Source organism: Thunnus maccoyii, chromosome 24, assembly GCF_910596095.1.
Source record: "Thunnus maccoyii chromosome 24, fThuMac1.1, whole genome shotgun sequence".
Taxonomy (NCBI): domain Eukaryota; kingdom Metazoa; phylum Chordata; class Actinopteri; order Scombriformes; family Scombridae; genus Thunnus; species Thunnus maccoyii.
The window spans coordinates 14,602,972-14,623,891 of NC_056556.1; the positions used below are offsets into that span (position 1 = coordinate 14,602,972).

A 20,920-nucleotide genomic window follows, 5' to 3' on the forward strand; every position below is an offset into this window, starting at 1 on the left:
TGTGGTGCCCTAATTTTGATTGTAAATGAGTGTAATGAAGGCTTATGAAAGACTTGATGGACAGTTTGAAGTTCACTTGGCAGTTCATTTAAGTGTCACTTGGTTCAGTACAATGTCTTTACAATCCATGCTGTATGCACAGTATAACAAAAAAAAAACGAATTAATCTAAATATATTTGTGAATAGAAATAAATGAAAATATAATAGTTAAGCTTAGATACTTAAGCTTTTTTCAATTGTAGGAATCATTTTTTTAATCCTTATGAAATAGCTCAAAGGTTTAATTCATTTTTGTAAATACTGATACTACTTTAGCCTCCAATATTTCTGTCTCAAATGGAGATCCCCTTCAAATTTTTGGTGATTACTCTTTACTAGAGTATTAGATCTGCCAAGTCAGTGCCACGTTTTAAAAAGCTTTTAAAAAGCCACTTGTATTGTCTGACATTTTTATAACCTCTGTATACCTTCTGTATTCTATATTCTGTATTTATTCTATATATAAATTCCAACTCTGTTCTTTATACATCACTATGATTTCTTATAAAGATAACAATCATAACAAGTTTATTCATACAATATTTCAATCATAATGTTTTATTACGTAAACTGCAGAAATATGGTTTCCATGACACAGCATTTGTATGCCAAAAACTTAGATTTTGAACGATTTGTTAGCGTTATTTGTCATTTGTTTGATTTTAACCTGTGCAAATGAGCAAAACTCAAACTCAAGCCAGAAATGAACCAAAAAAAAAAAAAAAAAATGCATCATGCGTGTTTCTTCTGTCTTCCTCCTAACATGTCAGTCCGACTACATCTCTGGTGAGTGGAAAGGGATTGATCCATTCGGTGCAGACAGCGATCTACATTAGTCCGCATAAATGTGTTTACATGAATAATCTTTGAAGAGACGTCATCCTGAGCCAACCGAAAACGTCCCTGTCTGACAGATGCAATATTTCAAAGCAGCTATGTGTTTGTGTGTGTGTGTGTGTCTGTCTGGGTTGTGTGATTTTACAATCCAAGACAAAAAAAGCTGTCTCTCCACACACGCTCTGTCAGTGTGTATATATGCATTTGTGTGAGTGTGAACAGCTTTCCTTTGTGCTTTTTATTGTCTGGACCGATAAACCCACTGAAGTACAAGTTCTGTGTGAGTGATTCCAAGCCCTTTTTTTTCCCTGCTTCTCTTCAACCTTCTCTGATCACTTCTGCTTATCGAGATCTTTTTTTTTGTTTTGTTTTGTTTTGTTTTGTTCTACTTTTAACATTTTGTAGGTGGAAGCTCTGCTGATGAAGGCAAAAAGTAATTTATTGAATCCTGACTCATCCTGAGATCAAGGTCGTCCTTCGCAAAGAGGAGCCAACCAAATTAGCCGACACTTGAGTCTCTGACATATCGACAATGAACACATTTATCATTCCATAATTAAAAGAAAAGGAAAGACAAAAGACAGCGACAGTGATTCAGGGATAGAGATTATTATTCTGATTGGCACGCCATCAATTGAGCGCAGCCTTCAGTCTTCTTGGCACAGAACATCTATTAGTCAGTGTGCACATTTTGAAGATGTCATTACTGACCCAAAACACGGGCAGGTCACGGCAATACAGCACAGCCGTGGCTTTAATTTGCTGCCATCGAGTGCTGTCAGCTCACGCCGCATTTTTATTCTGTTTACACTTTTTTTCTGCAAACGGTGACAAGCAATCAACACTGTAATTATTTTTAATTGCCTCTATTGTGGGACAACAGCGGTACAAAAACAGGTCTTTTCTATTAATTGTTGTCATTTCTTTCTTTCTTAATGTTGCAAAATGTAGTTTTTTTTCTCGGAAAAAAAGCCTTTTTGAAATATGAAATCCCTGCTAGATAAAAAGTGTTATCTATCTACTATATTTCAGAGGAAAATATCATACTTTCTACTCCACTGCATTTATTTGACAGCTTTAATTACTTAATCTGAATGTAGCATTTTCTGATTAAGACATGTGGGATATGCCAGTATTTGGACATGTATACAGCACATTCGGAATATGCGTCTCAATTGGGGTTTTACCGCAGTTTGACTGTTTTCCCCTGCACAGGCAAAATGACATATGCTGGAGGAGGAAGGCAGACCGAGGAGAGGAGTGAAAGGAGAGTGAAGAGCTGTTCAGGGTGGGCTGGAAAAATAGAGCGAGTCTTCTTCACAACGGGGATGGAGGGGATTGGTTATTATCCTGACATGCAGCCGTGGACTGGCGGTGACAACTTGGTGTGATGCACCAAAAACACTCAGCAGTATAGCAAATATCATGGGACAACCTCGATACTGGATGTACCTGTAACTATAAATTAATAATATCAGTCATATCAATATCACTTATAAATATCAGGCAGCAGCTCACTAATGTTTTCTACCTCACTGGTTTTCTTCACTGCCTGCGGAGATCTTGTGATTCCCGTTCCCACTGGAGCAGAGGGAAACCCTGAAGACCCTCTGCATGTAAACGGGAATATTAGTGGAATATTCATTTTCATTAGCCATGTAAACAGCTTAGTGGGAATATTGTCTTTTTCAGAATAAGGGCAAAAACTTCAAACATAGTCATTGTTAAAGATGAAACCAGTGGTTTCCAACCTTTTTGGCTTTTGATGTCTTACAAAAAGCAGTGTGTAGTCGGGGTCACATTTCAGCAAATAGTGATTTTTCCCTCTAAACTTCTCACACATTTCAATAAATGTTCAAATGATCGATTTTTCACTAAAAATCAACAATTAGAGAAAAAGTCCAAAAGCTGAGAACAGATTTGTGTATCAGAACTTTGTTTTTTCTTCTTTCCTCTCCCATTAATCATCTCACGACTCCTCAGATTTATCTGGTGACCCTTTGGAGGGGCCTGACCCCTAGGTTGGGCACCACTTGACTAAACTGTATATAAAGTAGTTGAAACTAGCTCCACTTCTAGCAGCTACAACAGTTACATGCTGCTCTATCACTGATGCTTATGTTGTCATATATAATAATATATCACCACTACTTTTACTGCAATACTTTAACTCCATCAAGCTCATAATACTTATGTACTTTTACTGTAGCAGGATTTTTCATGCAGGACTTGGAGTATTTTTAAATTATTGTATTGTTACTTTTACTGAAGTAATATCTGAATACTTCTTCCACATCTGCTCTTAAGTTTTCACTTCCTCCAGAAGCGGAGAAGTTTCTTGGATCTAATTTTGGAAGATAGTTTGAATTCCTGGCATCCCAATCAGAGTTGATAGGACGTTCTACAGTACAGTATCCTGCAGCTCCACTTATGTGATTAAGGCTGATAAAAACAGGTGTGCTTTTTTGCATAAAAGCTTGCTTTAATGCTGCTTTGGAATACATTTCACAGACTGCCAAAGAATGCTAATCATAAACCAGCTGAAAAACTTTCCATGGGTGTAAATAAGAATAGGAGAGTCTGAGAACAGCTAGGGGAAAAAAAAAAAATAAACAAGTACACGCTGGACTCTTGAGTCAGGGATTCTGGTGTTTATTCTTGTTTTATTCATCCCCGCTAATTTAGGTTTCCAGACAAACAGACTCAATCTGTAGTATATGCACTTAAACCAGAATGAAAGAAAGGGTGCACCCTTGGTACAACCTCAAACAAGGGACAGACTCACTGAATAATTGAGTCCATAAAAATTGAAGGACATCCTGACCCTCCACTCTGAACAGAAGTGGAAGCTATTTTTGTAGCAAGAACATTTAACTTACAAGGAACACAAACACACACACACACAGCAGACGCAGATATACACACACACACTTCCATCCAAACATCTATCAATCTATCTATTTTGTCTATCTATCTATCTATTATGTGTTAACGCGCACACACATGTGGGAAACGTACATCAAAGGCGCCGACCCTCTTCAGAAGAGATTCTTTAAAAAGGGACATTGTGTTTCCCTCCGTCTGCTGCTCCTTTCATTTCTGTTCAATATTCTGTGCTCATTTTTGCTTTATGCACTGCTGATAATGTTTATAAATCTGTTATGGGCTATTTAGCAGTGTTAAAGACTGTTTTATTTCATGGTACAGATATTTTTAATATCAGGGTTATTTGATTTATTCAGGAAATCCCTATAAGATTTATGTTGTTTTTTTCCTGAGAAAATAACAGCAATGACAAAATTAGATGTAACAGATTACAAAAATGTAAGCAGAACAGTTCGAGGGTAGTAAAGTGAAGTGTCTAACCATCCGAGTTGACTGATAAGATTGTTAATTAGCCTAATATCAGTGGCTCTTGTTGGCAGGATATTGAGATCCGTGGCTTTCAAAACTAACTTTTGTGCCAGTGTTTTGGGAATTTCAAGACACTCCAATGGCTCCAAAGGCCTACTAATAGGCATATTTTATCATGAAACTGTGAAAAACATACATCAGAATTTGCTAATGTTCACACTTTGTCTGGTTGGATTTCTTCTGGGAATGAGAAGCAGCAACTGATAAAGCAGCTTTGATTTATAGTGTCAACAGATGCATATTTATAGTAATATTTTAGTAGATGTCTTGCATACTTGTCCCTTTCACATCTTTATTTTTACATTGCACATATTTGATGATTAAGGTACTTTTCTGAATCCAGTAGATAGTTTGTCTAGGGAAAATTGTAGTGTTTGACCTCTTTTTCAGATAGTTTTGTTAGATTTCTCCTACCAGGCTGCATAAGCAATGGTGGGGCTGGATGAGGTTCCACCAAGAATTACAACAGCCCCACTTTGACATACAAAATCCTGTCTGAATTCCTCCAATAACACCCCCATTTACCATAGCAACCTTATGTGCAGTGTGACATCATGACTGTCACGTCTCAGAATATGTAATTATTGAGTTAGGTTTGGTAGCAGAGTGATAAAAATGCATCATAAAACAATCTCGAGTAGTGAAAATGAGAAAGTGGAGGCAAGCATAGAACAGGTGGAACAGCAGGGGAAGACCACTTGTGACAGTACTGTAGCTCAACGGGTGCCGCTCCCCGCTGGCACTGCTGTTAGTGGTGATAGCCAGCCGGCAACCAGGGGAAAGAGCTCCACACTCAGTGCTGAAAAAGTTTCCAAAAAATTCCAAAATCAGCATGGGAGCTTGATTCAGAGGTTGTATGAGCAGGACTCCTGATGCAATGTTCACATATTTACTAATGATGCAACTTTTTGTAGGCTTTTCCTGCACAGTCTCCTTCTTTTGTGCTTGTTTGTCGAGATGTGAGATGTAGTTTTTTGTTAAACTGCCGATGATTTTTCAGTCAGTTTTCAAAGTTGACAAAGGGGAAAAAAGAAGAACACAGAAGTGTTTCTATATGATATGTGAAGTTAATGTTTGTCTGCACTTCACTTCACTAAAACAAGGAGAAATCTCATTTAGGATTATAAATTTTAAAAAAATTGCATCTGTTTGATATGTTTTTTCCACAAAAAAAGGGCAATTACCTCATTAGAAATTCTTAAAATGTCAGTGACTCCTTCTGTCTCATAGAAAAATCCAAAATCTGTAAATATGCAAATATTTTTAGTTTTAAAAGTTTAACTGTTGGACACAAGATGTCTCCTACTTCATTAAAATAGTCAATTCTCAGTGTTTGTGCACTGGAGGCTTCAAGTTTCCACATCACACTTGTGCATGTTGAATAATGGAATACGAAATATTAAATCACAAAAAGTTGGTAAGAAGTTTTTGCACATATTAGAGGATTATCCTCCTCTTTCTTTGTTCCTTTTTGATTGTTTTTTTTTTGCTAGATTTCTGTGAACTTTATGATAAATGTGGTCTGGCTGTGTAAGATAGATTCATGTATTATTGGTTTATCTGTGTAGTTGCACTTCTCTCTGAGCACAGAGAGAAGTTGATTCAGGTCCACATTGATTACTGAAAGCAATGTTTTTTGTGTGCGTGTACATTCATTATGTTACAATAAAAGCTACATGCCAAATGAGAAACATCAGCGGGACCTGCCCTGAATAAGCTAAACAAAGCGCAGACAGCTTCTTAATCAGTCTGCCTCAAGATCCCCGACACTGTAATCATTTTAACATCACTCAGATTGTAAATCAATTCAAGAGACAATGACAAGGAGTTTCAAGATGAGTAAGATGTCTGTGTATTTGTCTGATGATACTCAACACCCACAAGAACTATAATATGGTGCACTCACTTGGAGCCCACTTATTCATTGAATATATAGTAGTTCCTGTTAGGGTCCTTAAATTATTTTGCTCTGTAACATTTCAGAATCTGATTTTGTCGCTTTTTGTGGGAAATAGAAAGTTTTTACATTAATTTAGGATCATCCATTGTAGATATTGCTTTGATTTCCACCAGGCCAACCAGAGAAGACAGTGCCTGCCATCTCCGCTCAGTTTTGACTGGATTTAACAGGGTAGAAGGTGACAGCTTGAACAGTGCTCAACGTGCATTTGATATGATTCACAGGAACTGCTCAGGCTGAGAATTCTTTATCTTCTTGTATAGCAGAGAATTTGTGCTTTTTCCAGATGTCAAACATCACTTTAAAGTGCCTTTTAATGTAGTCTCAGCGTGTGGGTGTGCATGTGAAAGTGTACGTGTGCCGGTTTGTGTTTTTATAGCTTTTTCCATGCTTGACCTTCAGTGATGTGACTCATTTAGGTGCTGGGAGAGTGAGCCTGAAAATTCATGAGAAAAGGTTATCTGATTGCGGTGCAGCAGGTCGGTGTTCTTCGCCTTTTGCACCAAGACAGCATTAAGACAGCCTCGCCAGTTAATTCAGAAAAAAACAAATGGCATTCACTCTGCTTAATTACGTCCTCTGAGGTGGATGAAACACCGCTGTGGCCTGACAACACTAGCAATAAAATTAAAGATGTATTTTTTTTTATTACATAACTGTGATCTTTTGAAAGGGTGACACCTGTTGAGGGCACTAAGTGGGCTCCACCAACAGTGCTTCATCTGTTATTTCTTGAGTTTTCTATGCTTGTTTCTTAGTTTTTACAAAAACAGTGTCTAATAGTGGAAAGCTATGAACCAAAACCTGATCTAAAATAAACATCCAAACTATAATATTCATGCTTTACATGTTTTTTAAGTATGTCATTTACATCAGAGCCTGTAAGAGCGTTTACTGTGTAATCTTCCCCTAATTTCAAGCACTTTAGAGTACTCTCACACCTAACCTGTGATGGAAGATATGTGATTTTAGCATGAATTCACAAGCTAAACTACGGCTGCAACTGATGATTATTTTCATAGTTCCCAGAGTTCGTGGTTACTTGTCCAACCAATCGCCCAAAACCAAAAGATTTTTTTTATTAACATAGAGGAGTATGAAAAACAGAAAATATTCAAATTTAAGAAGCTAGAACCACTGAACATCTGCCATTTTTGCTTTAAAAATGCTTGAATGATTATGAACTGAATAATCAAAATTGTCACTTATTAATTTTCTGTTTATGGACTAATTGATTGCAGCTCTGTGTATGTTTATGCAACACTTTCCTTGATCAATCAGGAAGTGAAGAGGAGTTAAAACAGAGGCGTGTTGTAATTGTGTCCTTGTCCATGTATTTTAGCAGTTCCCCTTTAGCTAATTTGCACATCAATCAAAACCAATCAAACCCAATTAAGAAAACAAGAATGCATTTAAATACCAGGCATAAATGCAAAGATCCATAGATCAGATATCATTATCCACATAATGTATCCAGATACAGATTGCATGTTAATACCAGGTGTAAATGGGGCTTTTGTTACACAAACACATCAGGTTCAGTAAAGTGCTGCATGACTTGCTGTCAGTCACCAGATTTTGATTTCTCCTGGTGAGTCCATGTGTGTACCGATGATGCAGGATGATATCACCAACACTGTCCAGTCAATGAGTCACCCATCAGTCCATATGACTTCATGTTTACAGCCAGTGTGAACATAAACCACAACCAGAGATAAAGGCAACAATGTAGCATTTTTTTCCTTAGTTCAGAGCAAATGACCTGAGCTACAGGTGTGAGCAGATATCATAGAAAGTGAGATTTTTTTCACATGTTGGCGCCGGAAAAGAAAAAAAAAGTCACTGAATGCAATCCAAGGTGCAGAATCGTCTAATATTGACGTTCTTATCTGGTGATAGGACTGTGGAGTAGATGTACTCTTGAAGATGCTCCCAATTAAAGTTGGAGCGAGCAGTGAAAGCGATAAAACCCTCCAGGGCTGTACAGTACAGAACAGAACAGATACACAAAATGCAGCAAGGCAAGCAATGCCATCAGTGAGTATGGTAATAAGGAAATAGAACAGGTGGAGCTGGGTGTTGGAAGTAGATATCAATAATCAGACAGACGATATACAGCATGTAGCAGGTGGAACAAAGAACAACCAGCAGCTGCAGCAGCATGTGAGATTATAAAGACTGACTGGTGGTTTGGAAAGTTGTCTGATATTGATTAATAACTACAGGATCACTAAATCGTTTTTTTGTTACTTTCTTCTTCCTCCTCCAGGATGTCCTCCCCTCATTATTGCCCCCCATCACTTTCCATTACCTTCAGCTGTTTCCTCTTAAATCTAATTCCTATACTTTTAACGTCTTTTCTTTGGCTTTTTTTCCCCCTCAAAATCAATGTGTATAGGAATTTAGTGTTTGAAGTGAAACTCTTTTTATTGGTATATAAATTAATTATGAGCAGATTGTGTGTGATGGACTATTCCTAAAGCCTGGGAAAACATCACCTGTTCAAAGAGACTGAAAACAATCTTGATGGTATCAGATTAGCTTTAAGGGCATTTAGCTAGAAGAAGACAAACAAGTAAAGGCGTTTGTTGCTGCTGAAATGTATTACTGCTTAGTAGACTGTTACCTCTATAACAGAAGCTGCAAGTCATTTTCTAACTCCACCTGAGATTGTGTAGCTCCGTCTGTTCAAGTCTGTTTCGTCTTGATTTGAGCTACGCAAACTCAAGAGAATAAAATGGTGCATTCATCACGACAAGAGCCACAGCAAACAAACATTAACAAACCAATAAATCATCTCAAAAACTCCCACTTGCATTTATAAATAATGCATATATTATATTAACTCAAGCAATAATAACTCCACTCACAATCCACTTATGAGAAAGGAGAGGGAGGAGTGATGGTGGTACTTTACTAAACATTAAGGGCGCACATGTTGCAGACGTCAAAGATTATACTTGTTTGCTAAAGTACTACGTACACATCAGTCCCATATAAGTCCTAATTTTAAGAGTCCTTAGTTTTTGATTTAAGAGTAATTCACAAAGCCTTTTAGTGCTAAAACTACCTCCTAAATCTCAGAAGAAGAAGTGGTAGTCAAGAGGACTCCTAAGTCACTAAGACCTGCTCACAGTCAGCTGCTGCTCAGAAAATACAACAGTAATTCTTGCTTGCATATTGAGATAGCAGGTGAGCTACTATGGATCAAATCAGCTCACCAACAAATAGAAACAATCCAATAACAGCAGAAATGACGGTTTGCACAATGCAGTTTGCAGTGCTGATGAACTCTGAATATCTCAGCTGTCTGCAAGAATTATTCATCAAACCAAAAGTGCACTCTAGCTGACAATTTAAGTGTAGATTAAATAATGACCAACGGCCATCACTAAAGTGCCCAGTACAAAGGTAGTGTTCACTGATATGTGAAATATTTGTAAATGAAATATATCTATGACACATGATGTCAACCATAGCAACAGGGTTAATGCCCATATCTTCTCATTGCTTAGGTGTTCTCTCAGTTCCTTAGTGAAAGCTGCTTTCAGTACCTAACGTATTAATTTTTAGCACCGTTTAGGCTCCTCGTCCTCCTCCATCTATAACTCTTTGGAAGCATTTTCGCAATAATAAAAGTTGGTTTATATTAAAATGTTTCAACAATGAATACAAATATGCCACCACCTGAGATTTAAATGTAAAATGGACTGACTGATGTTGGCAACCAATTATGAAAAAAATCTGTGAGGTTTGAAAAACCAACTGCTTCAAATTCACAACAGTTGAAAAAATGTAGTTCAGTGTCCCTCTCCAAAACTTCCCCATAACTGTTCATCAAAATAACTCAATTTCTGTAGAAAACACACAAACCTGGCTTCACTGGTTAAAGGTAATTATGTCATAGTTTAACTCATATAACTTATGTAGTTAGAGAAATATTTGTAGGGACAAATACTGGTAGTTGTCGTATCACTAGCCATACCCAAATCTATGCTTCTTGCTTCTACTAATAGTACTACTTGTCTTGCTGCTTCATTAGTGGCAGCATTATTCACAAATAAATGCAAACTACTGCTGCCTCTACTACATCTAGTACTCCACTACTGCTACTATTACCAATACAAACAAAAATAAATCATTTGTCTTAGAGACAAAGACACACAGGTGCCGACTGTACCTCAGGCCAGATGCCCAGTGAAGCACAGCCAACAGTTTTTCATTTTCTGTTTCTTCCTCCCTCACAAACAAGACTACAATTAAACAGCCAGGTATGCAAATGATCTTCTTTTGTTTCTTTCAAAGGTCTTTCTGTTTGATTCGTGGAAATGAACAAGACAAAAGCATGTTTATGAAATTAGCTCCATACACACACAAGTACACACACACACCAAAGCAATCTTTAAAATGCCACTCATATCTTCAGGTACTGCACAGTTTTGTTTATTACCCAAGTGACAGAAGTTCATCATTCCCCCTAAGCGGTGTTTGAATGGTCGTGTTTCTGCCCGTCACATACAGGGAGCATCGCTGTGAGGCTGCCTGCAGGACACAGCAACAGCAATACATTCTGCTGGCGGTATGGATGTGAGTTGTCTGAGAATAAAACTGAATATTCAAATATCACTCACGATGATGAAGTAACACCAGACCCACCCCGGTCGTATACAAGACACGACTTATATAAATCCAACGCTCGTCATCTTCTTGAGGGATTGAAAATGTAGTCCAGCGACCAATTTTCCAAGGTCTGAGAGATATAAATATTTCACTTATAAATATTTATACCAACTATGCGGCATCAGTTTTGCCTCTAGAAATGCATTAGTCAGTGATCTGTGCTTAAGTTTGAGATTCTCTTCACTGCAAAGCATATTAAAGTAAGAGTAGAGTCCATTATGAGTGAGTTGTAATAGTGAAATATTTATGGCAAGCTAAACTGGCTGTATTACTAGTGGTGAGATAAGTAGGCTACTCAAATCTTTAAGTAAAAGTAGTGATAACACAACTTAAAAATAGTCCATAACAAACAAAAGTCATTCAATATAATTATAAAAGTATTATCAACAAAATGTATTTAAAGTATCCAAAGTAAAACTTCTTTATGCAGTCTATAAATGGATAAATACTACTGATGTAGAAGGCAAGAATTTAAAAAAGCACATTGGCATTGGATGTCATCATTGGATTGGATGATGTGATTAAAATGCCATGATCAACTGTATCGAATGCAGCACTCAAATCTAACAAAAAGAGGACACATTGTTTGAATCAGTCGAAATCCGCAGGTTATTTACTACCTTTAATAAAGTGGTTTCAGTGCTATGGTTGGTCCGATAGCCAGTATAATAATAGTATTCAGATGATCATGTAGTTGGTCAAATACAATCTTCTCAAGAAGTTTACTAAGAAACGGAAGATTTGAGATTGGCCTGTAATTAGCAAGGTTACTAATGCCCAGATTAGGCTTCTTAAGCAGAGGTTTTACCAAAGCTGTTTTAAAAGCAGAGGGGAATGTACCTGATTACAGAGATGTGCTGATTATTCTTGTTGTTTCGTGAGAGAGGTACTGGAAGCTGGATTTAAACAGTTTGGTAGGAATGGGGTCAAGTGTACATGTGGATGACTTCATTTTGTTGATAGTGACACCAGTTTCATCATCTGTTGTCATAATAAAAGATGTCATAGGTGGAGGTTCATCCACTGGTAGGTCCAAAATGGTTAATGAATCTGTATTTATAATACTGGATATAGTGGTGTCAATTGTTGCTTTAAAAAATGATTCAAATTCCTGACACTTAAGAACTGAGGATTGATCATTTAAACTGAAAGCCGGAGATGGATTCAAAAGAGTGATGATCATGGAGAAGAGGACTTTGGGGTTGTTGTGTTTGTCTTCAAGAATGATCTTTGAGAAATGGGCTTGTCTTTCTATTCTGGCAGCATTATTTTTTTCTTTTTAGCTGACAAATAGCAGCAGTTTTCCAAGGTAATTTGTGGGCTACTTGTCTTTTTTTTAATTCTTGGAGGAGCAACAGTGTCAAAAGAAGACCTCAATTTATTATTAAAACCATGCACTAGATCATTAACTGAGCAAACATTGGATGGAGGCAAAGTATTCATTTAAAAATCGAATCGTAAAATTTTCATCAAGGATTTGCTTTGCAACAACAGCCTCATTACACTGTTTTGATGCAGACATAGTAGCATTAAATTATCAGAAATGGGAACGTTGGTGATATGGGAGATATCTATTTTGATATCCCTTTTAATGACCAAATCTAATGTATTCCCGTGGTTGTCGGTGGTCCTCTATACATGTTGCACAAGACCAAAACAGGCCATAACATCTAAAAATTCCATAGCCTTTGAATTAGCATTGTCATTGACATGAAAGTTAAAAATGAAAAGTAATCCCTTCATAACTGTTAATGATTGACATGAAATCAGAAAACTCTGATAAAAAGTTGGTGTTGTGCTTAGGGGGTTAATAGATAGCCAATTAGTACAGTAGACTGTTGAGCTTTAATAACCAAAGCTAAGTATTCAAAGCTTAAAAAGTCTCCAAAACAACACTTTATTAGAGAATTTAGTTATTAGAGAAGATACCAGCAACTCCTCCTCCTCCTCTTTTATCGACATGAGTACAGGAAGCTATAAATTTGGAGGAGATGATTATGGAACGGAAGCTATGGGAAATAATTACTGAATGAAAAATACATTTATTTAAATTCTTTAGGGGGTCAAGCAAGACCTGTGTCTTGTCTTGTGTTTTGTATGTAAAAAAAAATAAACAGAAACAGTTGTAAAATATTTGTAATGGGGTGAAATACCTCAATATCGTACTTAAGTACATTACTTAGAGTAAATGTATGTAATTACATTCACTGACACAAACCCACAGGAGGGTTTTTTTTTCTCTTTTTGTTTGTTTTTTCTTTCATTTTCATTTGGTTATTTTACTCTCTACATGACCCCAAATCAGGTAATGAAGGGAGGAATTAGCAGTGCGCAATGAATGACTCACTTAATTACAGATTTGAAGATGTTGATACCTGGAAACCCTTCCATTACCAATCAAGGCACATTTTGTTTATTGAAAGTTTGCAATCTGAAACTTTCAGGCGAGAACAACATTTCCGGCTCAGTGAGCGTAAAGATGTCAATCAAGCTCCCATTAAACACAAACTTATAAAGATAGTATATCTGCCCTCTTGGGAAACATGTTTTGGTACATGGATGTGAAAAATCTGAGCTGAGCGACGTCTGTAATTGGTGAGGAACGATCTGCCTCCATGCAAAAATTATGAGGCTGGATAAGGGGGAGGCTATTTGTTCTGATGCTGTTCAAGTCAAGCTAATTAATTTCAGTCAGGCGTGCTTTGCTGTCAACATCCTTTGGCTTTAATAATGGATTTCATTTTTATCAGATTCTGTCTGGTACTTGCATTCTCAAAGAGGGCAGGGCCATATTTATTGATTTTTCCCTCTCCTTAGAAATAGCAAGTATATGTACAATGCTACAGTTTTTTCATCATATGCATGGAAATTTGTCACCTGCACCGTCACCTTTTTTCCGAGGTAGTGAATTGGATTCACAACACACAGGAGAAATTATTAATTTTTGATCATGTAAGGGTTTCCATAGCATTTCCCCTATCTAACTCGAACTTAGCCAGGGACAGGAGGGAAATATAATCCTAAATAATGAACTTATTACTTTCAGTCGCTGGCTTTACGTTTAATTTCCCAGCAGAGAATATACAATACAAGTCACCTTTTATTCTCACCTACAGGTCTTTACTTCATTGTTTTTTCGTCAATAGCTGTGAGTAATGGACTCCCTTAACACCTTTTGTTTTCTGACTTTGAAATGGATCCCCAAGGGAATTATGCAAGCATCTGTAGTTAATTTCAGTCAGATATCTCCCAACACTCTGCTTCATTGTTTTGCATAATGTCCATGAATAATGGACCTGCCTCAGTGCCTTGTCTTGTAGGTGTAGTCCCCAACAGGACCTTGTGGAAGCAGAAAATCCCATTTGGGGATTGCTGGGGGAGTTCATTTGCGCCAGGCGTAACATGTAGCACTGTGTGGTTTGCTGTTGCTGACTGAATTATGGGCACCCTCAGTGCGTGTCTCCTTATCATTATCCTTCAAAGGTCACGCAGGTCGACAGTAACAATGGTGAGTCTTGTGACAGATGTATCAGGAAGGTCAGGCCTCGTCTGTCTGTATTTGGAAAAGGTTAGAAAAGTCAGAAAGTGAGTTTCACTGTGTGTGAAACTGAGATATTTGTTGCGAGTTTGTGCGTGTGTACTTACAGTATGTCTTATCTGTAGGCAGTGTTGTTAAAGCCACAGGACATTAAAATCTGTGATGTATCATTTGTTGGGTCACCTTAGTATCTTTTGATGAGAATAAATCTGACAAAAGTTTAAAAATGAAACTATGTCCTCTGGAGTAAATCCTCCTGTAATTGCACACTTTACTCTTAAATCCAGACCAGCTTTTTACCACTCTGAGACTTTCTCACTTAATAGACTCTGGAATGCCAATATTTGGGATTGTGAATGACTTCTTATGATTTCACGCTGTCTGGCCTTATCATTGAAGTATCAGTCCGCCGTGTTTTCATTCTATAGAGGACTTCCAGCTGATGTACTGACCTTCTGCAGGCCATGTTGGAAGTCCTCAGCTTCATAGCAATGGGGAGCAGTGAGTGGTTTCTAAACTTTCTAACTTTTTCTCTGGTATTAAAATGTATTTAATCTCTAGGCTTTTTTCAGATTGATCAAACAATTGATCTTATCTTCAGATATTATCTTTATCTTCAAATAACAAATGACATCCTGTAAAAGGTTTTCTTTTTAATCATGTATTTATATTATTTGTATGTACTCTGGTGACCCTTGAAAATGAGATTTCAACGTCAATGAGATTTGGGACCTGATTAAGTTAAGGTTATATAATGTCAGCATTTGTTGTAGTTGATAATCAGTTCAATCCAAAATATTTAATTCGTGCAATGCATTCGTGCATTTTGCAAACATAAAAACATAAAATAACAAATAATCCACTCACGTACGATATTATGTGAATGTAGACAATGTTCAGTATTGATGTTTGACATCAAAGCTCTGACCTTGTCACTCTCTTTCACCAGGGAGTGGGGAGTGACGATAATAACTTCAACCCCTATTGGGAGGTAGCCTATAGATGGATGCTGGGTGGAGATGGGGCCTTTAAAACACTATATGAACACCAGAGATGCTGGCAGTCACTTACATGAGTGGTGGAGCAGCAGACATGGCAGCAAATGAGTGAGCAGAGCACTAGCAGATTAAGTACACCACCATCATGACAGGCGTCTTCTTCATTTGCTTTGCCAAATTAACTAGAAAGCTTGCTGGTATTTTCTTGAATATTTTGAGAGACTAGTGACAAAAATGTTGATTGTGCCACAGAAGCTAATTGGGACAAAGTTGTTAATCAGTCTATTCCTTGATAATCGTCAGATTTGGGGGAAATGCTAGACTGCTAAAACTAGCAGCTCAATTAGACACTAATTAGAGAAGCATGTTCAAAAATGCTACAGTCCTAGCTTGACCTAAAGTCTGGGTAGCGGGTGTCAAGTTTGGCAGCATTTCACACACCATATTGAAGATGGAGAGAAAAAAAAATGGCTCACTCATAATTACTGATTAAAAATGACGAAAGAATACTTCGGAGGTTTCCAGCCAAGTGCTCTACAATAATGGATTTCTGTTCAGGTGATCAGTGCCACTACAAACTCTGTGTTAAGCAGTGTCGAATTAGTGTCAACACTAGAGTATGTCACACTTCAAATAATGGTTATTTAGCCATCAAACTGAATCAAATAAGTGGGAGCAGCATTACAGGCATCCTAAACAGGTTAGTGGAGACCACGAGGCTTACTACAACGAATCAGGCTTTAATGGAGTGTCTGTTTGTCAGGATTAAGTTGTTGTTTTTTAAGAAACAATGGTTTAATTGTCAGCTCAAAGTTTTTTTTTATCAGTTTGGAGTGTCAAATGTAGAGTTGTTAAGTTGTTTGTGGACTTAACTCTACTTTTACGACTAAAAAACAGATGCAGCGACTGCAGCCATAATGCCTGTATTATAAATACAAAATTTCACTTCACTAATGTAGCAGCAATATTTTGTTATCAAGTTTATTTGCAGTCTGGCGGCTGAGAGGCACAGCTGTGTAGCCTGCTGTCAGCAGAACCTACATCTATCCAAAGTGAAGGCAAATGTTATTACTTAAAGGCTCAAAGATAGCAAAAATCAATGACTGGCACTCTTTGTCAGCTATATTTTGCCTGCTGTTATTTGGATGCAAGTTCTCTAGAGGAGTGTGCAGGCTGCAGCCCTGACATTTGCGCTTAATGCTTATTGTCTAGACTGAAAAAGGAGTTTTTCTATTTTATACTTTTCATTGCAACACTTTAAGCTCTGGTCAAGCAGCAGCTGCAGTACAACAAGTTAAACCTACAAGCAAACAAAGCTTCCTCTCAACAACATTTTTCAGACATGTCTAATTACTTTAAATGTTTATCTACCTAGGTTGGCGGATAAAGAGAATGTATTCAACTTTGACAAGAATTTAACATATTGTGTGCTAAAAAGAAAAAATAAATAGTTTGCCACTACACACAGAGATCCTTATAAAAATGCCAGCCAGACAAGTGCTTTGACTTTCATTTTACCTGCTTAAGTAAGGAAATTCAGATTCAATATCCTTACCCTGAAACTTCTCACAATTAGAAGAGGGGTCATTGCTGAGGTGAAAAAAAGTGCTGAAGTAAACAATTTATGAGATGGTGTAATTTAATTTCCATATCAAAAGCATAATGTGTATTTGAGTGTTTCCAGTGAGTGCTGTGCTGCTTTAGTATTTTCTTTGATGTGGACACATTTGTGTTCAAACAAACACATTATCAGCTCCTCCAGAAGGACTAGACCAAGACTGCTTAGCAGCACACAGGATTCATCCAGCACATTTTATCTGTCTCTACACGACTATAAAAAGATCTGTATATTGACTCTACTTTTCTCTCCCCAGGAGTACCAGATCGATATTATCTTCGCCCAGACCTGGGTGGACACCCGTCTGCGTTATAACAGCAGCAGCATGCGGATTCTAACCCTCAACAGGTATAGTGGATTTATTGAGGATATACCAAAAATACACATACAGTTTCATTTTAAATTCCCGAATATGTCAGAAGCATCAATATTTGTTGTAACTGCCGTAAGTCTTTCTCCGCTTCCACTGCAGTAACTATTGTGTCTAAACATTTCATACTGTGCATATCTCATTTGAGAACAATATTCTACTCTCTCTTGGGAAGACGCCTTTAATTAATGGAACAAATTGATTGATGTGCTTTGTTTTCCCCATGTCGCCCGGCTATTTTATTATCCTCTTATTGGGAAGTGGAGCTGCTTCATGCATTTCAGAGAAATCTGAAGGAATTCAAATAGCAATCATCTCATACCTTCTGGCCTCCTCTCTCTCTCTCTCTCTCTCTCCCTCTCTCTCCTCTCTCTCCGTCTTTGTTTGCCTCTCATTCAACCAGCAATATGGTCGGCTTAATCTGGCTGCCCGACACCATCTTTAGGAATTCCAAGAACGCCGACTCTCACTGGATAACAACGCCCAATCAGCTGCTCAGGATCTGGAACAATGGAAAAATACTCTACACACTGAGGTAAAAAGCTTGAGTGAGAAAAAAAAATCTGGTGATCCATTTTCTAAGTCTGATCTAAATTGTTTTCTCTCCTGTGTTTATGATTTAAGAACAGGTGAAAAGAAAAGGTTTTACTCAGATAATCCTCATAAATTCCTTAATTTTTTGTTTCATCTGTGAAAACAGGTGGAAAAAAGTTTTGGCAGGTGAATTTTTTGTTGTTGTTGTTCTTGTAATACTCATTTCGGCCACACGAGGCTGAAGTGCACCACTATCCCTTGTTCTGAATAGGACTTAAATCATTCATGTTTTCTTCCAGGTGAGTTTTAATTTCTTCATTCACTCTAAACGCAAGGTACATATAATGTGTGTTAGCAAGTTGTGTAAAATTACTGTCATGTCTTTCTTTTGGCTCAGAATGTATTTCAATCAGCACTAATCTGCTGTTAGCGTTAGCTATACTGACATTAGCTGTTAGCCTGCTAGCTAGCGAGTGAAAAACATATTGGTCATGGCTAACCAGCAGCTACAACCTAGCTTAAGTTGACTGTGTTGCTAACGTTAGTTTATTGTAACATTAGTCATGGTAATGGGGACACTTCGCCCCTTATGAGTGGGATGTTTTACCAATAAAGATTTTTTTTTAAAAAAAAAAAACCTTATGAGTAGAACATTTGGACACTTACTAACGGAATAGGATAACTTTGTACATTTAATGATAGCTATACACAGCAGAATAAGCACTTTGGAAACATTTGGATTTTGGCAATTTAAATTGATATGCTTATTATTCATATTTATGATATAGAATCAGATGCTGTTTATTAAATATTGCAATTATAGTGTGACGCTTATTGTTAAACAGTCCTTCAGTTGACAGTCGAGCCATTGATTCTTAGACAATTTATTCTCAAACCTTTTCATGTTAAGGAACCCCAGATTGATATCTAACAAGCTGTGGACCCCCATTTGATGAGATTTTTGTCCCAGGGACCCTTATTGAGGAGGTAATGTTAAATATGATTAAGTAGAGAATTCCATAACGGTCTATACTGTAGGTGGGGAGTGAAACCTCTGATCAGAATAGTCATTCTTATACATTGTGTTAACCTCTAGTGAATAGGATATTAGTAAAAGTGAATTACTCCACTTTTTTACAGGGACCCTCTTGAACCCCCTCAAGGACTCCTGGGTGTCTCCGGACCCCACTTTGAGAACCAAAGACTTAGACCAATCTAAATCACCTTTGAGGCCAGTCAGCTCATTTTTGCTTGTTTAATATTCCAGAGGGAGGTTCAACATTTGACTTGTGGTTCCAACAAATCCCTCCTAGAGGTGTAATCCACATCAGTGAAGGAGGAGGCCATGTAAGGTTAATAAGCTTTGTTTATTTATTTAATGAATAAAATACTTAAGAAACAGCATTTATGACTCTGAATGATGCTTTCTTGTTTCACAGGGGGCAGAATGCTGTGCACAGGTAAGGTGTTATAAAGTATGACCCAAGCTGTCCAAGCATATTGGAGCAGTGAGCTAAACTTAATTTTGTTGGCAGATGAAAGTGCTCAGAGAGAAAATATGAATGTGTTGTTAGTCTTACCTCATGAATACTTTCATGCGAAACACAGTAATGATTGTACAACGTGCAGTGCATTAAAAAGATCCAATTTTAGCTCACTCTCTCCATACATTATAATTATGCTTCTCACTTTAAGAAGTGGATTTTCCCCTTCCCTTTCGTTTTTTACTTTTAGACCCTTCCCTTTTGGCATTATATACAACAGAAGGGTATTGTTGACTGGAGTAGAGTCATATCATTTAAATGAATCATTCTTTCTCTTGATAAAATCTATAGGAAAAATACAGTGTGCACAACTCAAGAGTCCAAGCACATGGTTCCATTGTTGGCCAAGTATCTGAACCTGATCAGATGAGGATATGACAAGTTTCCAGCTTTTTAGTATTGTGTCAGTACCTCTATTTTTGGATGATATAATCAGACATTTACACAACCTGATTAATTTCACTGTATGCAATCTCCACTCAGTTCGGCTCTTACACCTGCACCATCCAGGGCACCGAAGTACACCCCCATTCATTAATATGGGGGGTGTGGTTCAGTAGACAATAATTCCTACATGAAACTGCTCACAACAAGGCCTGTAGCTTATCTTGAATGACTAGGTCATGATTTTTGTAAAGAGATAATGCTTTTGACGTTTTCAAATGTATTTCTTTGAGCGCCACAAGTGCCATTCAGCTCCATTGTATTGGAGTGACCGCAGATATCTCTACGACAGATATCTCTACGACAGATATCTCCAAAACTAAGCAAATCACACCGAAATGATCTGGATGGATAGATAGCACTCTGGGTAAGGAGAAAAATATACTCTTTTGACTTTTGGGTGAACTGCCCCTTTAAGGTGAAATGAAAAGGCCTGCACGATGGATCAAGTAAAGGACTATGGTTTACGCTCAAATGATTGGTAAAGTGTTATTATAAAGCATACTTCTCCTATATTTTACTTGCCATGAATAATAAAATAAAGCAAAGGCAAAACAAAAATTAGTTTGTGTGTGTGAGTTTGTGTGTATTAGGTGTGCATACAAATACGTTATTTGGCAAAGCACACATAGTGGGTTTTTTTACAAAGTTCCTCCCTACACGTTACACAGTGTGTTGTCTCTGTGTTATGGGTGTATAAATAGGTAGAGGTCTGGCTGCAATGAGGCGATAAGTAAAGTTTTAGCTCAGTAGTCAGCGCAGTCATCTGTGATCTGGGAGACTCCAGTTTGAGACCCAGTGTGGGGGCCTCCTTCTCAAGGTACTTTATTCATGAACACTTATTGTAACACTTTAATTTTCAAAAATTAAAAGCGTTATAAAAACAAAAACAGGATTTTTAAGCCTTGTTCCACTTTTATTTTAATACAAATACAAATAATTT

General features: G+C 37.4%; 1 protein-coding gene and 2 long non-coding RNA genes across 8 annotated transcripts in view; 2 read left to right on the forward strand and 1 right to left on the reverse strand.

Annotated features, from left to right (window-relative positions):
- LOC121891656 (gamma-aminobutyric acid receptor subunit gamma-3-like) overlaps positions 1-20,920 on the forward strand; it is a 124,459-nt gene that overhangs the window by 34,880 nt on the left and 68,659 nt on the right. For all 4 annotated transcript variants that reach the window (XM_042404172.1, XM_042404173.1, XM_042404174.1 and 1 more), the window contains exons 4-5: positions 17,342-17,433; positions 17,859-17,990. In XM_042404172.1, the coding sequence (XP_042260106.1) occupies positions 17,342-17,433; positions 17,859-17,990 (224 nt within the window). The remainder of the gene's footprint in view (positions 1-17,341; positions 17,434-17,858; positions 17,991-20,920) is intronic.
- LOC121891659 overlaps positions 1-20,920 on the reverse strand; it is a 65,996-nt gene that overhangs the window by 22,298 nt on the left and 22,778 nt on the right. The window contains exon 6 of one of the 2 annotated variants that reach the window (XR_006094095.1): positions 17,885-17,957. The exons of the other annotated variant lie outside the window; for it this stretch is intronic. This is a non-coding gene — a long non-coding RNA (uncharacterized LOC121891659). Of the gene's footprint in view, positions 1-17,884; positions 17,958-20,920 lie in introns of those variants that run through there. 2 annotated transcript variants of the gene reach the window in all.
- LOC121891661 lies at positions 18,642-20,536 on the forward strand. 2 transcript variants are annotated; one of them, XR_006094098.1, is made up of 4 exons: positions 18,642-18,976; positions 19,130-19,341; positions 19,429-19,449; positions 19,825-20,536. It is a non-coding gene; the product is annotated as an uncharacterized LOC121891661 (long non-coding RNA). The 2 variants fall into 2 exon arrangements; XR_006094097.1 differs by having other exon boundaries at positions 19,429-20,536.